This window comes from Atta colombica, unplaced genomic scaffold (genome assembly GCF_001594045.1).
Source record: "Atta colombica isolate Treedump-2 unplaced genomic scaffold, Acol1.0 scaffold210, whole genome shotgun sequence".
Lineage (NCBI taxonomy): Eukaryota > Metazoa > Arthropoda > Insecta > Hymenoptera > Formicidae > Atta > Atta colombica.
Window position 1 is genome coordinate 2,367,863 of NW_017259306.1, and position 12,297 is coordinate 2,380,159.

Below are 12,297 nucleotides of genomic sequence, written 5' to 3' on the forward strand. Positions count from 1 at the left end.
TCTCTCTCTCTCTCTCTCTCTCCGTAAATCCTAAAATATTTTAGAAAATTAAAAATCATTTACTTATTTCCTATTTCTATCAAAAATGGTATCTAACTGAGAAAAATATTTGATTGAAAATGAACAATCAGAAGGTTCTCCAGAATTCTGAAATCAACATCTCAAATAGAATTCTAATAGATTTAACCAAAAAATTCAATGTAAACTTTTTAGACAATAGTTGCTACCTTAAAAAAATCTCTTTAAAAAAGAAAAAATATACACCAAGTACAAAAAATATACACCAAGTGTATCGAATATTACATTCCTTTTAATAAAAAACAGATACGAAATGACAAAGACAAGATGCTGGACGACGATGATTGTCCTGTGATTCGATTCACCTCGGTCTACCCTACATTCTTAAGGGATACACTATTCTCTGCTCGCTGATATAAGTACTGATGTCATTGATTATTGGTTTGAAATGACCGAAGTCGGAGGCGAGGCGGTGCCGAAAATCGATATGTCCTTTGTCACTAAGACAGCGCAAACCTACGACGTCGCGTCGGCAGGAAGTATCCTGTTACGTGACGTATTTACGGTCGCTATGCTTGGAGAACGCAACCTTATGTCGGCTGCGAACCTTGTCGCGTCGCAGAGGAAATTCGTTCTTGTGAGATCTTCGGAAAGAACAAGAGGAGCTACCCTCTTGCACTTCGAGGATACGTCCGGCTCTGTCTTGCGCCTTCGAAAGTGCATGTTTCACAAATGTTTATAGCACTCATGTCGCGAACGTAGTTTCAGGCGTATAAAAATCTCGAAAGATAGTTTCCTTTTTTTCCCGTTCTTTCTCGTAAACCGAGCTATATCCAGACGACGATGCCGACGCGCGTACTATAAATCGTACCACTCTTGAGGGAAAGTTCGATACCAGCAACGGAGAGAATGGTGAGAGTGAAAATTAAACATTCGCTTCGTGGCGTCGCTCTGTTTATTTTACCGGCAAGGCAAAGCTTTCGTTGAGAACAGAAATCTTCAAAGAAGATTCGGTTATAAGATCTCTGTTAGGGTATATGGAGTAAAATCCTGCTCCTGACTTTATTTCATTCAACAAACCATGTTTTAATAAAGTCTTTAATCTAGAATTCGGATATTATTTGACGTTAAAGAGCATAGAGATTGCGATAGTTTAGTATATAATTCTTCTCAAAATTATTAATAATTATTAATAAAATATCTTAATAAAATTTAAATTAAGGATATTAAAATTCGAAAGGGTTTTAACTTACTCGTACGACAAGGCGAATATTCCTGCGACTCGTTGAAGTTATTAGAGGCGACCCAGCATGTACCCACTGGTTCTCTCCTATTGCCCACTGTAGACTCCTTATTCCATCTATTATCATCATACTTTGGCTGTGACACCGAGAACCAGATGTACCTGGGCGCACATGCCTGCAAACATAAAACAGAGATTGCGTCGCTATTAACTCGAGCTCTCGACTGCCTTTATTATTATGGAGACGCGATCGTTTGTACTTTCTAACGATCGCTTCGATCGTAATTAAAACACGCGCGTGGTCGATTGCCGGTTCCGCCGGTCGTTAAAAGTGGTGTTGCGCACCGGAAAGAAAAGAGAACGCGCATACGACAAACTTAAAACCGCATGTTGTGGTATGTTTATAGTCGCACCTATGTACGTGACGGCATCACCGTCGACAAATCGCACATTAAGACTCGATTCTCACCTCCCATTTAACGCTGAACTGTGTCGGTGGAAATACCGGTATAAATTGCTGAAGATAGATTTCTAGCCGTATATAACCGTTTCACAATTATCTCGGCGTGACCACAAGATCTTCTCTTTGTAAAATCGTAAAAGAGGCTGCGATAAATTGGGTAGGTTTCACGTTAATTAGTTTCGCATACCTTTCCGTTTCTCACAATGGGGGAAATATGACTGTGTTGCTATTATGCCTAACGGCTCATTTAACGATAAATGTGCAGCAGGAATACAGACGTGTTTACTAACCGCGGGAGGCACATTGCGCAATTCGCACGGATCATTGCCGCATTTAGAGGTGCACGAGCTTTCCGCGAGATACAAATGTATTCACGTACACGCAGCTCGTATACACTTTCATGATTCCTTATTCCTTAGAAGTAAAAATTCCTTAGAACTCCTTTCTGCTGCATAATTTTCGCTGCCGCTAAACATTATACATTACCAAGTATTCGATTATTGCAGGTAAGTATCATTAATATTAAATTCATGCTTTAGGCATTCTCCCATAAATACGCCTTACATGAACAACCTGTAATTTGATTCCATTCCGGTAATGCACGAATGATCTTACAATCTATTGCACACGTTCTATTTTCTCTAGAATGGATGTCCTTTCGATTAAAAAAACGTTACATTAAGATGTTGATTTTTGCGGAAAATTAGTTAAGTTCTTGTTACTTACTGTAAATTCATAATTTTAAATCAAATTTTACAAATTTTATATGTGTTTAAGTACAATTAAAGATATAATTAAAAAACTTAACTCTTGATTATATTACATATGTATGTGTCAAAAAGTTCTTTAAAGTTGCAATATAAAATAATTTATGGTTTCAGTTAAAAAACGCTATTTTAAGATGTTGATTTTAGTGGCAAATTAGAGTTTCCTATATTATTTGATTGCCATAAATGCACAGTTTTTAATCAAACTTTAAAAAGTTTAATATGCACATACAAGTCAAAAAATCCTTTAAAGTTGCCACATAAAATAACTGATGACTCAAAGATAAAAATAATTTTTCTTGATTCAACTGGTACCTACATCGTTGAAAGTAAATGAGTCATGCGAACGATTGTGAAAAATTACTCGATAGACTTTCAAGCAAGATCTTATCGCTCATGTCTCTTTTTGGATAGACCGGTCCGAAATACGGTTGCAGAAACTATTTTGTTAGACGGCCCGATCTGTACGCGAGTTCTCTCATGCACAATAATCGTCGCATTACGTCAATCTGTACTTGGCCAACCAACCAGAAGCAGCTGATGACCTTAATAACGCGACGTAACGTGCAAGCGTATAACGGCGATATTTATGCCTGATGCCTCAGGTCTACGTCGTAAATCTCTCGAAATACGCACAATCTGCCCCGACAACTTATCGCGAAGAACTTCCACATCTCAGCGCGGTTAATCTATTGAAATCACGGGACAACTGCATTCTTTAAGTGCTACCGGGTGTAGCTTCATCAAGAAAATAAAGAACCGCGTTGTACCACTTGCTAATACTTTAAATGTTCCTGAAGGCTACCAAGACATAGTTGTGTAACATAGTCCTTTTTATCATTGTAAGACACTGTAGAATATCAAGAAAACATCACCATTTTTTTCATATTTTTACATTGTGTAATTACAGCACAGAAGATTGAAGCAATATTGCTGCAATATTGCAGATTGCAATGTAATATTGCAGAGATATTACAGAAAAATTAACAATACGCAAAATGTCAGTAATATGCTTGTAATATATACATTGCTTTATTGATGAATTTCATATCGTGATTTTTTAATCGATGTCAATTGATTCGGAATGGTTTCGATTAAAAAGAATCACTGCGATTAACTTAATCCTAATGCATAATAAATGATTAACTTATCAAGCGACTGTATTATTATATTACACACACATGCTTTATCCTTACGAATAAATTTATCCTTCAGAATTAATATTATATTTATTAAAATATTTTGGTTTTATCATAAAAAATTGTTTTTGGAAAGCACATATCACTAGAAATGCAATTTGTAAAAAAATTAAAGTTAGTGAGATATATGTATAGAGATAGTTTTCATTTTAGAGTCTTCATAAAAAATTTATCTAAATACATTACATTGCAATATTTGCTAGAACATTTTGTTGCCATATAACAAAAAGCGGACTTAACATTGTTGGAGTTTTGCAACAATGATTCAGCAACGTTTCGCAACCACCATGCAATATTGTAATATTTCAGTGAAATCATTCTGCAATGTTTCTATATGGGTATAATAAAGATGATAAAATTTCATCTCGTCAAAAGATTGTCTCGAGATGTTGTGTGGCTTTAAAAATAGCACGTTAGTTTCTCGCGTGATTGCATAATTTGTCGCTGGCCAACATTTTAACCACTTTTCAAGGCCGTCTATGTAAACGAGCTTTAACAAGATGCACGCTGATTCTGCATGCACAAAGATCGCGTGAACGAAGCCAAGCTCTTTAGCAAAGCGAGATTATACTGGCATAATGTTCACACGCGCGCGCGAAGCTATGCACTCACGCAATCATGCATTATTAATTGCGAGCCAATTAAGGTATGTTACAATGGTACGTCATTATATGCATCCCAGAAAAAGGATTGCCGTAACCCAACCTTAATCGAAAATTATAAAAGGACTGTTTTCTGTCTTGATTAAGTCGTTACCCAGCGAAAATATAATCAGACTGATGATGGATCTCAGGTTCTCTCTCGAGGTTATCGAAAAGAGACATCCTTAATAACGATCCATTTTGTTTCAAACGGATTAATTAGACGAAATCAGGGACGTAACTGTACTTAAACGACGCGTCATTATCGGCGTATCTCAAATTCGTGGACGAGGTCCACTTCGCGAGGAGGACCTCCAAACTGATTGTTCCACGCAAGTTTTTGTTCGCATCAACAGAACACGGCTTTTGAAACGATGCCGGCGTATTGAATGTAATGATCGTCACGCTGCCTGCTTATCGACGATCGTTGAAGAGGAAAGACGAAGGACACGAGAAAAAGAAGATGACACGCCGATGTGCTGCAATTTATCCATTGCGCCAGTTTAGCTCAATCGCTCGAGTTCGTTTTAGTACGCACGATCTACTCGTTTGTGAACGCCGAAATTGTTCATCATCAGTTCGTTGATACGAGTCTCTGATAAGTCTGATTTGCCGACAAGGTTAATGTATTATTTCGTACATGGTATACTTTAAGAAATTTGCACAAAAGAAGAGGCAACAAAGTGAGAATTTTGTTATAAATTTTTCTGTTACTTCATTTTAATTAAATATTATTCTAATTTTTTTCAAGCTGTTTAATGCGTTGGAAAAAGGTTTTTTTTTTCCTTTTTTCACTTTAATTTATTTATTCATTAAGTAATGTAACTATTCTCTGTGGGTTAAAATATGTACCTACTACAAATTTGTTTAGTGCAAAAATAAAAATTATTTTGTCAGCATAAAAAATATCAACACAATTCTGCCTTCGATATTCAATCCATCCAATAATGCCAATAAGAACATATGTTATTAGAAACGTTACGTCTTACATTTACGAACGTAGGAAAGGAATCCTTTACACACGTGTATAATAAAAGTGTAAAAAGTAAGAATAATAAATTGTTGGAAATAATGCAGGAAGGTCAATTTCTAGCTTCGACATAATATATTTCGATAACTCATTCTTTGTAATAAATGTAAATAATTCGCGGTTCATTAGAAAAATCTAAATGCCTCTAGTGATATGCCACTAAAGAGTTTTTGATTGGTAGAACAGCTCGACTTCACGGCTTTTGCGCAACCAAATTGCGTGGACAAACACTACTAATAGCCGGAAATTAGTTCCGTGAAACCCGACCGTGTATTTAGGGCAACGGTTCAATACATAACCGCGAGAAATTAGAAAAGACCATTTTTAATTGTTAGTACGCGATACATGTCGTTTCAAAATTTGTAAAAAGGATAAAAGAAACAACTAAAATATTCCTGCAATACATTTTTTTCTAATACTTTCTATAGTAAAATTGAATTATTTTGTAAAAATTAAATAACAATATAAATAATCGTGACAGAAAAATCCACATTTAATTTTTACATCGCCGTTCTCAGGATATAGTATAATGATGCATGACGAAGATTATTACGAAGAAATTCAGTAAATAATTAAACATCGACAATATAATAATCATGCATCAGACAATGAGGTTACACGATGATTCGAACGAACCTACGTGGCAAAATTTCGAAGGTGTGGCCGGTTCGCGATTTGCGCTTCATTAAAGAGCGCGAAAGAATTTAAGGGGAAGTAACGACGTGTGATGTATACATGTGTACGGGATGCTTTCGAATAAGCGTTTCGTGCGGCAGGAAGCTCACGGCAATGATTGCCCCGACGAAAGTAACATGCGTCTAATTGTAAGAGAACGGGAGGAAGGGAATAATAATATCCGTCTGCCGTGCGCGCGTTCCGCCTCGTCTCATTCGCTTTTCTTCTCCGATTGCACGCGTACGATCTACTCTTCATTAAAAAGGACCACTTGAATTTAAAGATGGTTAATGACACGGTACCTTTAATGTCTTCACTCGGCTGCTCTTCCTCGTCTTTCATCGACGGTAACGCGCGAGAACCGTAGGGCTTTTTCCCCGGTGGCCCTTGCACGAAATGCCCTTAAACAGACCGTTAAAGTAAACGAGCGCCTAATCCTCTTTTCATCAGCGCAAAAGCCTACGAAATATTTAGAAAACACAAGAACGTCTAAAAGATTAGAAGTTCTCTTATAAACGTTTTCCAGACGTTTGCGTTGTTTCTCTCTCTCTCTCTCTCTCTCTCTCTCTCTCTCTCTCTCTCTCTCTCTCTCTCTCTCTCTCTCCCTCAAATCCTTCCTACTGAAAATCCCATATTGGCGTTTTCGGATTTATCTCTTGACCGAGCTTTATTTCCGTTACAGGGCAAGTGCATTACGGATGCAATACGCATAAAATGGCGAGACGTTATTGTAATTTACAACACCGTTTCGCTTGGCCAAGCAAGATCTTTCCGTACTCGATGCACTTATCAGAGCGTACTTTAGAATTATGGCGGCAACGATTGCCTGAATGCACACGTGCGTTACACGTTTTGAACAAAAGGTCAAAAGTAATAAAGAATAGGACCGTGCAGGACTGGATGTCTTTGAATCGTAAAGTTTTAGAAATGTAAAGGCGACATTAGCAGATTCAACCTTGGGACAAAGCAGGCACCAATCTATTTTCAACTCGATTAACATAAACGATTTTTTCCATTTCTTGAAGAAGACATATGATCTGATTTAGCCAGATGTGAAAATCTTTTGGAGATTTCTAAATCATTGCTGTGCAATTTTGATATATTCATTTTTTATAAGGGAAAATCGCAAGTGTGTCGCCAGAAACATTAAAATGAAAAAATTTAGAACACTTTTGATAAAGAAACACTAGTATAATACGGCGAAAAAATTTCGTCTGCTGATTAATCACATGAAAAGTATCAATCATTGTGATCTATTATAAGATAAATTATTTTATGCAAGAACTAATCGTTAAGTTTTATCTGCGGTCAATCGATAAATCTGAAGAAGAAAAAAGGGTTTGATGGGTATCGTTTCAACGGGGCGCATTGACGGAAGCGAAAGTTATTTTGAGGGCTTGAACGGGGTCATCTCGGGTCAAATACACGCAACATCGTTCACTCGAATAGATCGACCGGCACTTTCAACTGGTTGACAATTCATTTGAAGGATTCATCAGATTCATATTCATATTCAGATTCATATTCTGTGAATCGCAGAGAATAATTCCCCGTCGGCTTTTTCAAATTAGACTCAGCGGCTATAAAAATAAGCTGCGATATTTTAATTTGATTTGAAGCATTTTACATTTACTGAAGTTTTTTTTAGATATTTCTTTCGTATCTTCATTATGTGTAAAATGTATGTACATTAAAAAGAGATGAATATTTTGCAAAATTAAAATACGTATTTGAAATTCTAGCAATACGTTACTCTGTGTTTATACAAATGATGGAGTCATGCTCTCACGCAGTTTCCGACTTAGTTTATTGTTAACGTTAACGCGACGTACACTTACGTATTTCTCTCGCTCGAATTGTAGAAGGAACATAAATAGCTACTGGGAAGACATACCCGGAACTTGACGAACGGTAAAACATCGTGGAAAGTGGCACGTAAAAACGAAACAACGTACAAAAGCCGATTTTATTTGGGCGAAATGGCCTGGTAATGGCCAGTCGTAAAATTCTCATTGCACACTCGTCTCTTGGACATAACAGACTTTAAGATTTTGTTTATCTCGAATTAAATGAATGACAATGAAGAATAAAGTTTGCTTTGTAATCACGAAGAAGAAACGTTGATTCACGGACATTTCTTGATGAGCTAATGACATTAACTCTATATAAGTTTGCATTTTATTAATTTTTTATTATTAAACTGTAAATATAAGTATGCATTTAATGGTATGAGTATCAAAATTTATTCATCCGAAATAACATTCAATAATTTCAAGATTTCTCTGATATAAATATCCTACATATTTCAGAAACTGTTAATTCACTCCCTTAATTTCCGCATTATTATATCCATCATCACAATAACATAAGAACTTTTGCTAAAGTATCTAAAAATTTAAGTAGGTACAAACCTAAAAATAATCTTGTTAAACTATCGAAATAATTACATAAAAAATTCAATAAGCAATACTGTAAAAAATTTGGCCATTCTAGCAATTAGTTTGAGTGTCTTACGTAATTATGTAATTTATTTTGATGGCTCAACAAAATTATTTTCAAATTTGTATCTAATCAAATGTTTTAACAAAATCAAATAATCTTTCAACAAAATCGTCTTTTTTATCATTAAAAAATTATAATTATTCTTAAATTATTTTTATTAATTATTTTTCAATTATTTTTATAATATCTTTTCATACAAGATGATTTATTTAACAAAAATTTATTTAATTCTATCAGAAACTTGTATGGATATTCTCTGCCATTAAAGAATCGTTTGATTATATTCTGTATTCGTATAAAAAGATTAGCGAAACAAAAGGTTGCCTTTAAAAGCGCGAATAAATTATCTGGAAATATACTAAATGATTCTTTCGTCTGAATTTGCTCAGTTCTCATAGGAATATCCTTTGCCTGACTCTCAGCTTTTTGTTAAGAGAACGGCTCTCGCAAGTGACAGGATAACAGAGTAGTGGCAATAGAGAGATATTTACGTGATGAAGCTGGAGTCTAGAAGACGAAGGTGGTTTTGCGCGAGCGCATCGCTTTAATTTCGAGGTTGACTCACTTCGTGGTCAGTGAGTCATAACATTATTTATACATCATGCGGTTGCAGTACGCGGTCCAGCGGGATCGCAGCCAGGCGCCTCGGATTGTTCGTCCAAGATTTACCTGCTTAAAGAGGTCCAAGGATTTGTCAACCAGTGCCATGGCTCTCACTGTGCATAGAATTTGAGAATAATCATCTGCAGATATAATTTTATCAATACAAGTCTATTAATATGTACGAGTTAGTATACTATTAAATTCCATAATTCTTTATAATATATCGTACGTTTAGTGCTTAAAAAATATATATTTATTATTTATTATTGTTTATCGATATAGGTATATTTAGTTATTGCAATTAAATATTATCACATGTCCTGGTGTTCGAATTGGATAGAAAATGTCTGCACAGAATGTAAGTGTCATTTACATAGAAGAATAAAAATATGACCATTTGAAATACACGAATTTTCTCTTCGATGTGAAAAATCTCGTGGTAAAATCCCTTGCAAGATTTTCTCACTGTCAGAAGTTTTCGTATCCACATACGGCAACGGTCGTTAGGACAAACGTAACAAAGTACACCGTCCAAAGGGCACGAAAGACCGCCGCGGGCAAAAAGCGGGCATTTAACGGGCGTCGCAATTTGTCCCGCCGACAAAACACAGGACCGGAATGCGTATTGTCCGTTCGCTGGATTATTCTTCTACCTTCTACGCTTCAACTCCTCCTACCTTTGGTGCCTTCTCATCGGGAGGTGGATCAGAGGCGTTGATTCGCGAGCAAGAAGTCATCGAAATTTATTTCTGAGCCAAACGAGCGCGAGCCGCGAAAAGATCGGAGATTGAATCGGTGTGTAATCTCGATAAGTTCTTTCAAGTCTATGGCCGGAATTCAGAGTTGTAAATAACTTTCAACCTTTAATTGAGAGTGTACGATTGATTATAGATTTATAGTTTGCATTAATATTTCGCACATTTCTGATTAAGAATTTATTATTATTTATGATTTATACGTAGTCTCTAATCTTCAAAATCATAATACGATAGATTCATCAAGTGATGCCTTGAATTAATTAAAATGAGAGCTTTAACATTTCGTTCAACCTCAGATATAATTATTATTTAAAAAAAATATATATATATATATAAAATATACATATATTCAAAATTGATTATTTAATAATTTATTATGGATAACCATAACTGTTATATGATAAAAAGTATGTTAGAAGAAAATTATGACATGTTAAATGTTCGTAAAATACATATATAGATTTTATCAAATAATGATTAAAATCCACGATTCAATCTGAGATAATTGAAATAATAAATAATTCATAAATCAACGTTTTACGAAGTAAAGAATATTTGAACACTGAATCTTAAAAATTAATAGTATATAGATTGACGAATAATTAGAGATAAGAAGAGATTTATAAAATTGTGATTTGCCAAATGATGATCGACTGATGATCGATGAATACCATGATATAGCACATAGTAAGGGTAATATCTAACTATTTTAATCTATATAAAGTTTCTTTTATCTCTTTTTTCCTCGACGACTATAATTCCTCCTTCATCGCGATGCGCGAATACCCGAAAAAGATCAGCGGTACTTACATATAAGTGGACAGGATGATCAACGATGACTCCCAGTATCTTTCGCATAGCTGCGAGAATTTCTCGAACATTGTCCTGTCGGTCCCGTCTGGCAATGGTATTTCCATTCTCGCGTGCGCCGACAAACGACGATCCCGGACTCATCGTACGTCGCACTCAAGATCCCGCCAATTCCCAAAAAGGGTGAAAGCATCAAGAATGAAGAACGAGGGAGAAGCACGAGGATGAAGTGGTGGAGAAGGTGGTGCAAAACGTGCGCGGCTTCGGTTGGTAGAAGAAGAGCAGGAATAAAACGGGACATAAGGAGGGGACAGCTTACACAGGAGGTTCCACAGAAGGATGGCAAAAGGGGACGAGGATTTCGTACAAGGCTCTGCTTTCAGACTGGGTCGTCGAGGTCGCGATTGTCCTCTGCTTTGATAGCGCGCAGGACTTAACTTTTAATCGATGCGTTTTTGCCGACGACGACGACGACGACGACGACGACGACGACGACGACGACGACGACGACGACGACGACGACGACGACGACGACGCAAAGGCGAAAGCGACCCGCCAACGGAGACAACAACATCGTGACTTTATCGTTCTGCCTCGACCATATTTTATTGTTACCGATTGTTCCTTCGTTTCTGCCCCTCTTCACCCGGCGGGACGCTTTTTTGCCTCTAAGAAGTTCTTCGTCTCCAGTCCTTTTTTTTTTGTATCGCTCACTGTATCTGCCGAATTGTCTCTTTGTAGATTTAATAAAAATCAAACGTCATGGCAATGCAGCAAAATTTACAATATGACAATTTCAATCAAATTTTATTAAAATTGAAAATTAATGCGAAAATGACTTTATAAATTTTAGTCTTTTATTATTATTGAGTCAATAAATCACCCATAATAATAATAAGGAATACTCACTTGCGATAGAAAGTATATTGTCTACAAATCTCGCATCAAATAACAACACATCAAACCGCACCTTCATTTTATTTGGTGAGAAAGAGAGTGCATCGGAGAAAGGTCTGAAAGGCGAAACATCTGGCAACAATCAACGCGAGAGAGAGAAAGAGAGAGAGAGAGAGAGAGAGAGAGAGAGAGACTGGAGGGGGCGACAAAAAACATATTAAGAAGTGCTGTTGAATTGGATCGCGGCAAAAAAGGACAAACGCGAATGATGTGTCCGCTGGAGGATGCGCGAAAGGGAGGAATGTGTCCAGCGGTGAAAGATCCGCCGAGTATCCTGATTTTTATCCTGATATTCCTGATGCGAACATCACATTTACTGGCTCGTACGAAAACGTGAAGAGAACCCAACATTCTACACGATCTGCGGAATTACCCAAATACACATTGTACGTAGAGGAATGAAAGGACAACCAAGAAGCGCGACCTTTCGCTGTCGCCTTCGTAACCACGAGATCGTTAAATCGTAACACTCGCATAATGCTAAGAGCATTTGTTTGTTACAAGACATTCTAAATCATGTCTTGCCGAAATAAAACAAAACATGAAAATATCCTAAATATATATACATATATATACATATATATATTTTTTTTAAATTATAATTATAAATAAAAAATTTAATTTATATATA

General features: G+C 36.2%; 1 protein-coding gene across 2 annotated transcripts in view; it reads right to left on the reverse strand.

Moving 5' to 3' along the window:
• LOC108687707 (integrin alpha-PS2) overlaps window positions 1-12,297 on the reverse strand; it is a 76,326-nt gene that overhangs the window by 28,433 nt on the left and 35,596 nt on the right. For both annotated transcript variants that reach the window (XM_018193626.1, XM_018193625.1), the window contains exon 4: window positions 1,272-1,437. In XM_018193626.1, coding sequence (XP_018049115.1) covers window positions 1,272-1,437 — 166 coding nt within the window. The remainder of the gene's footprint in view (window positions 1-1,271; window positions 1,438-12,297) is intronic.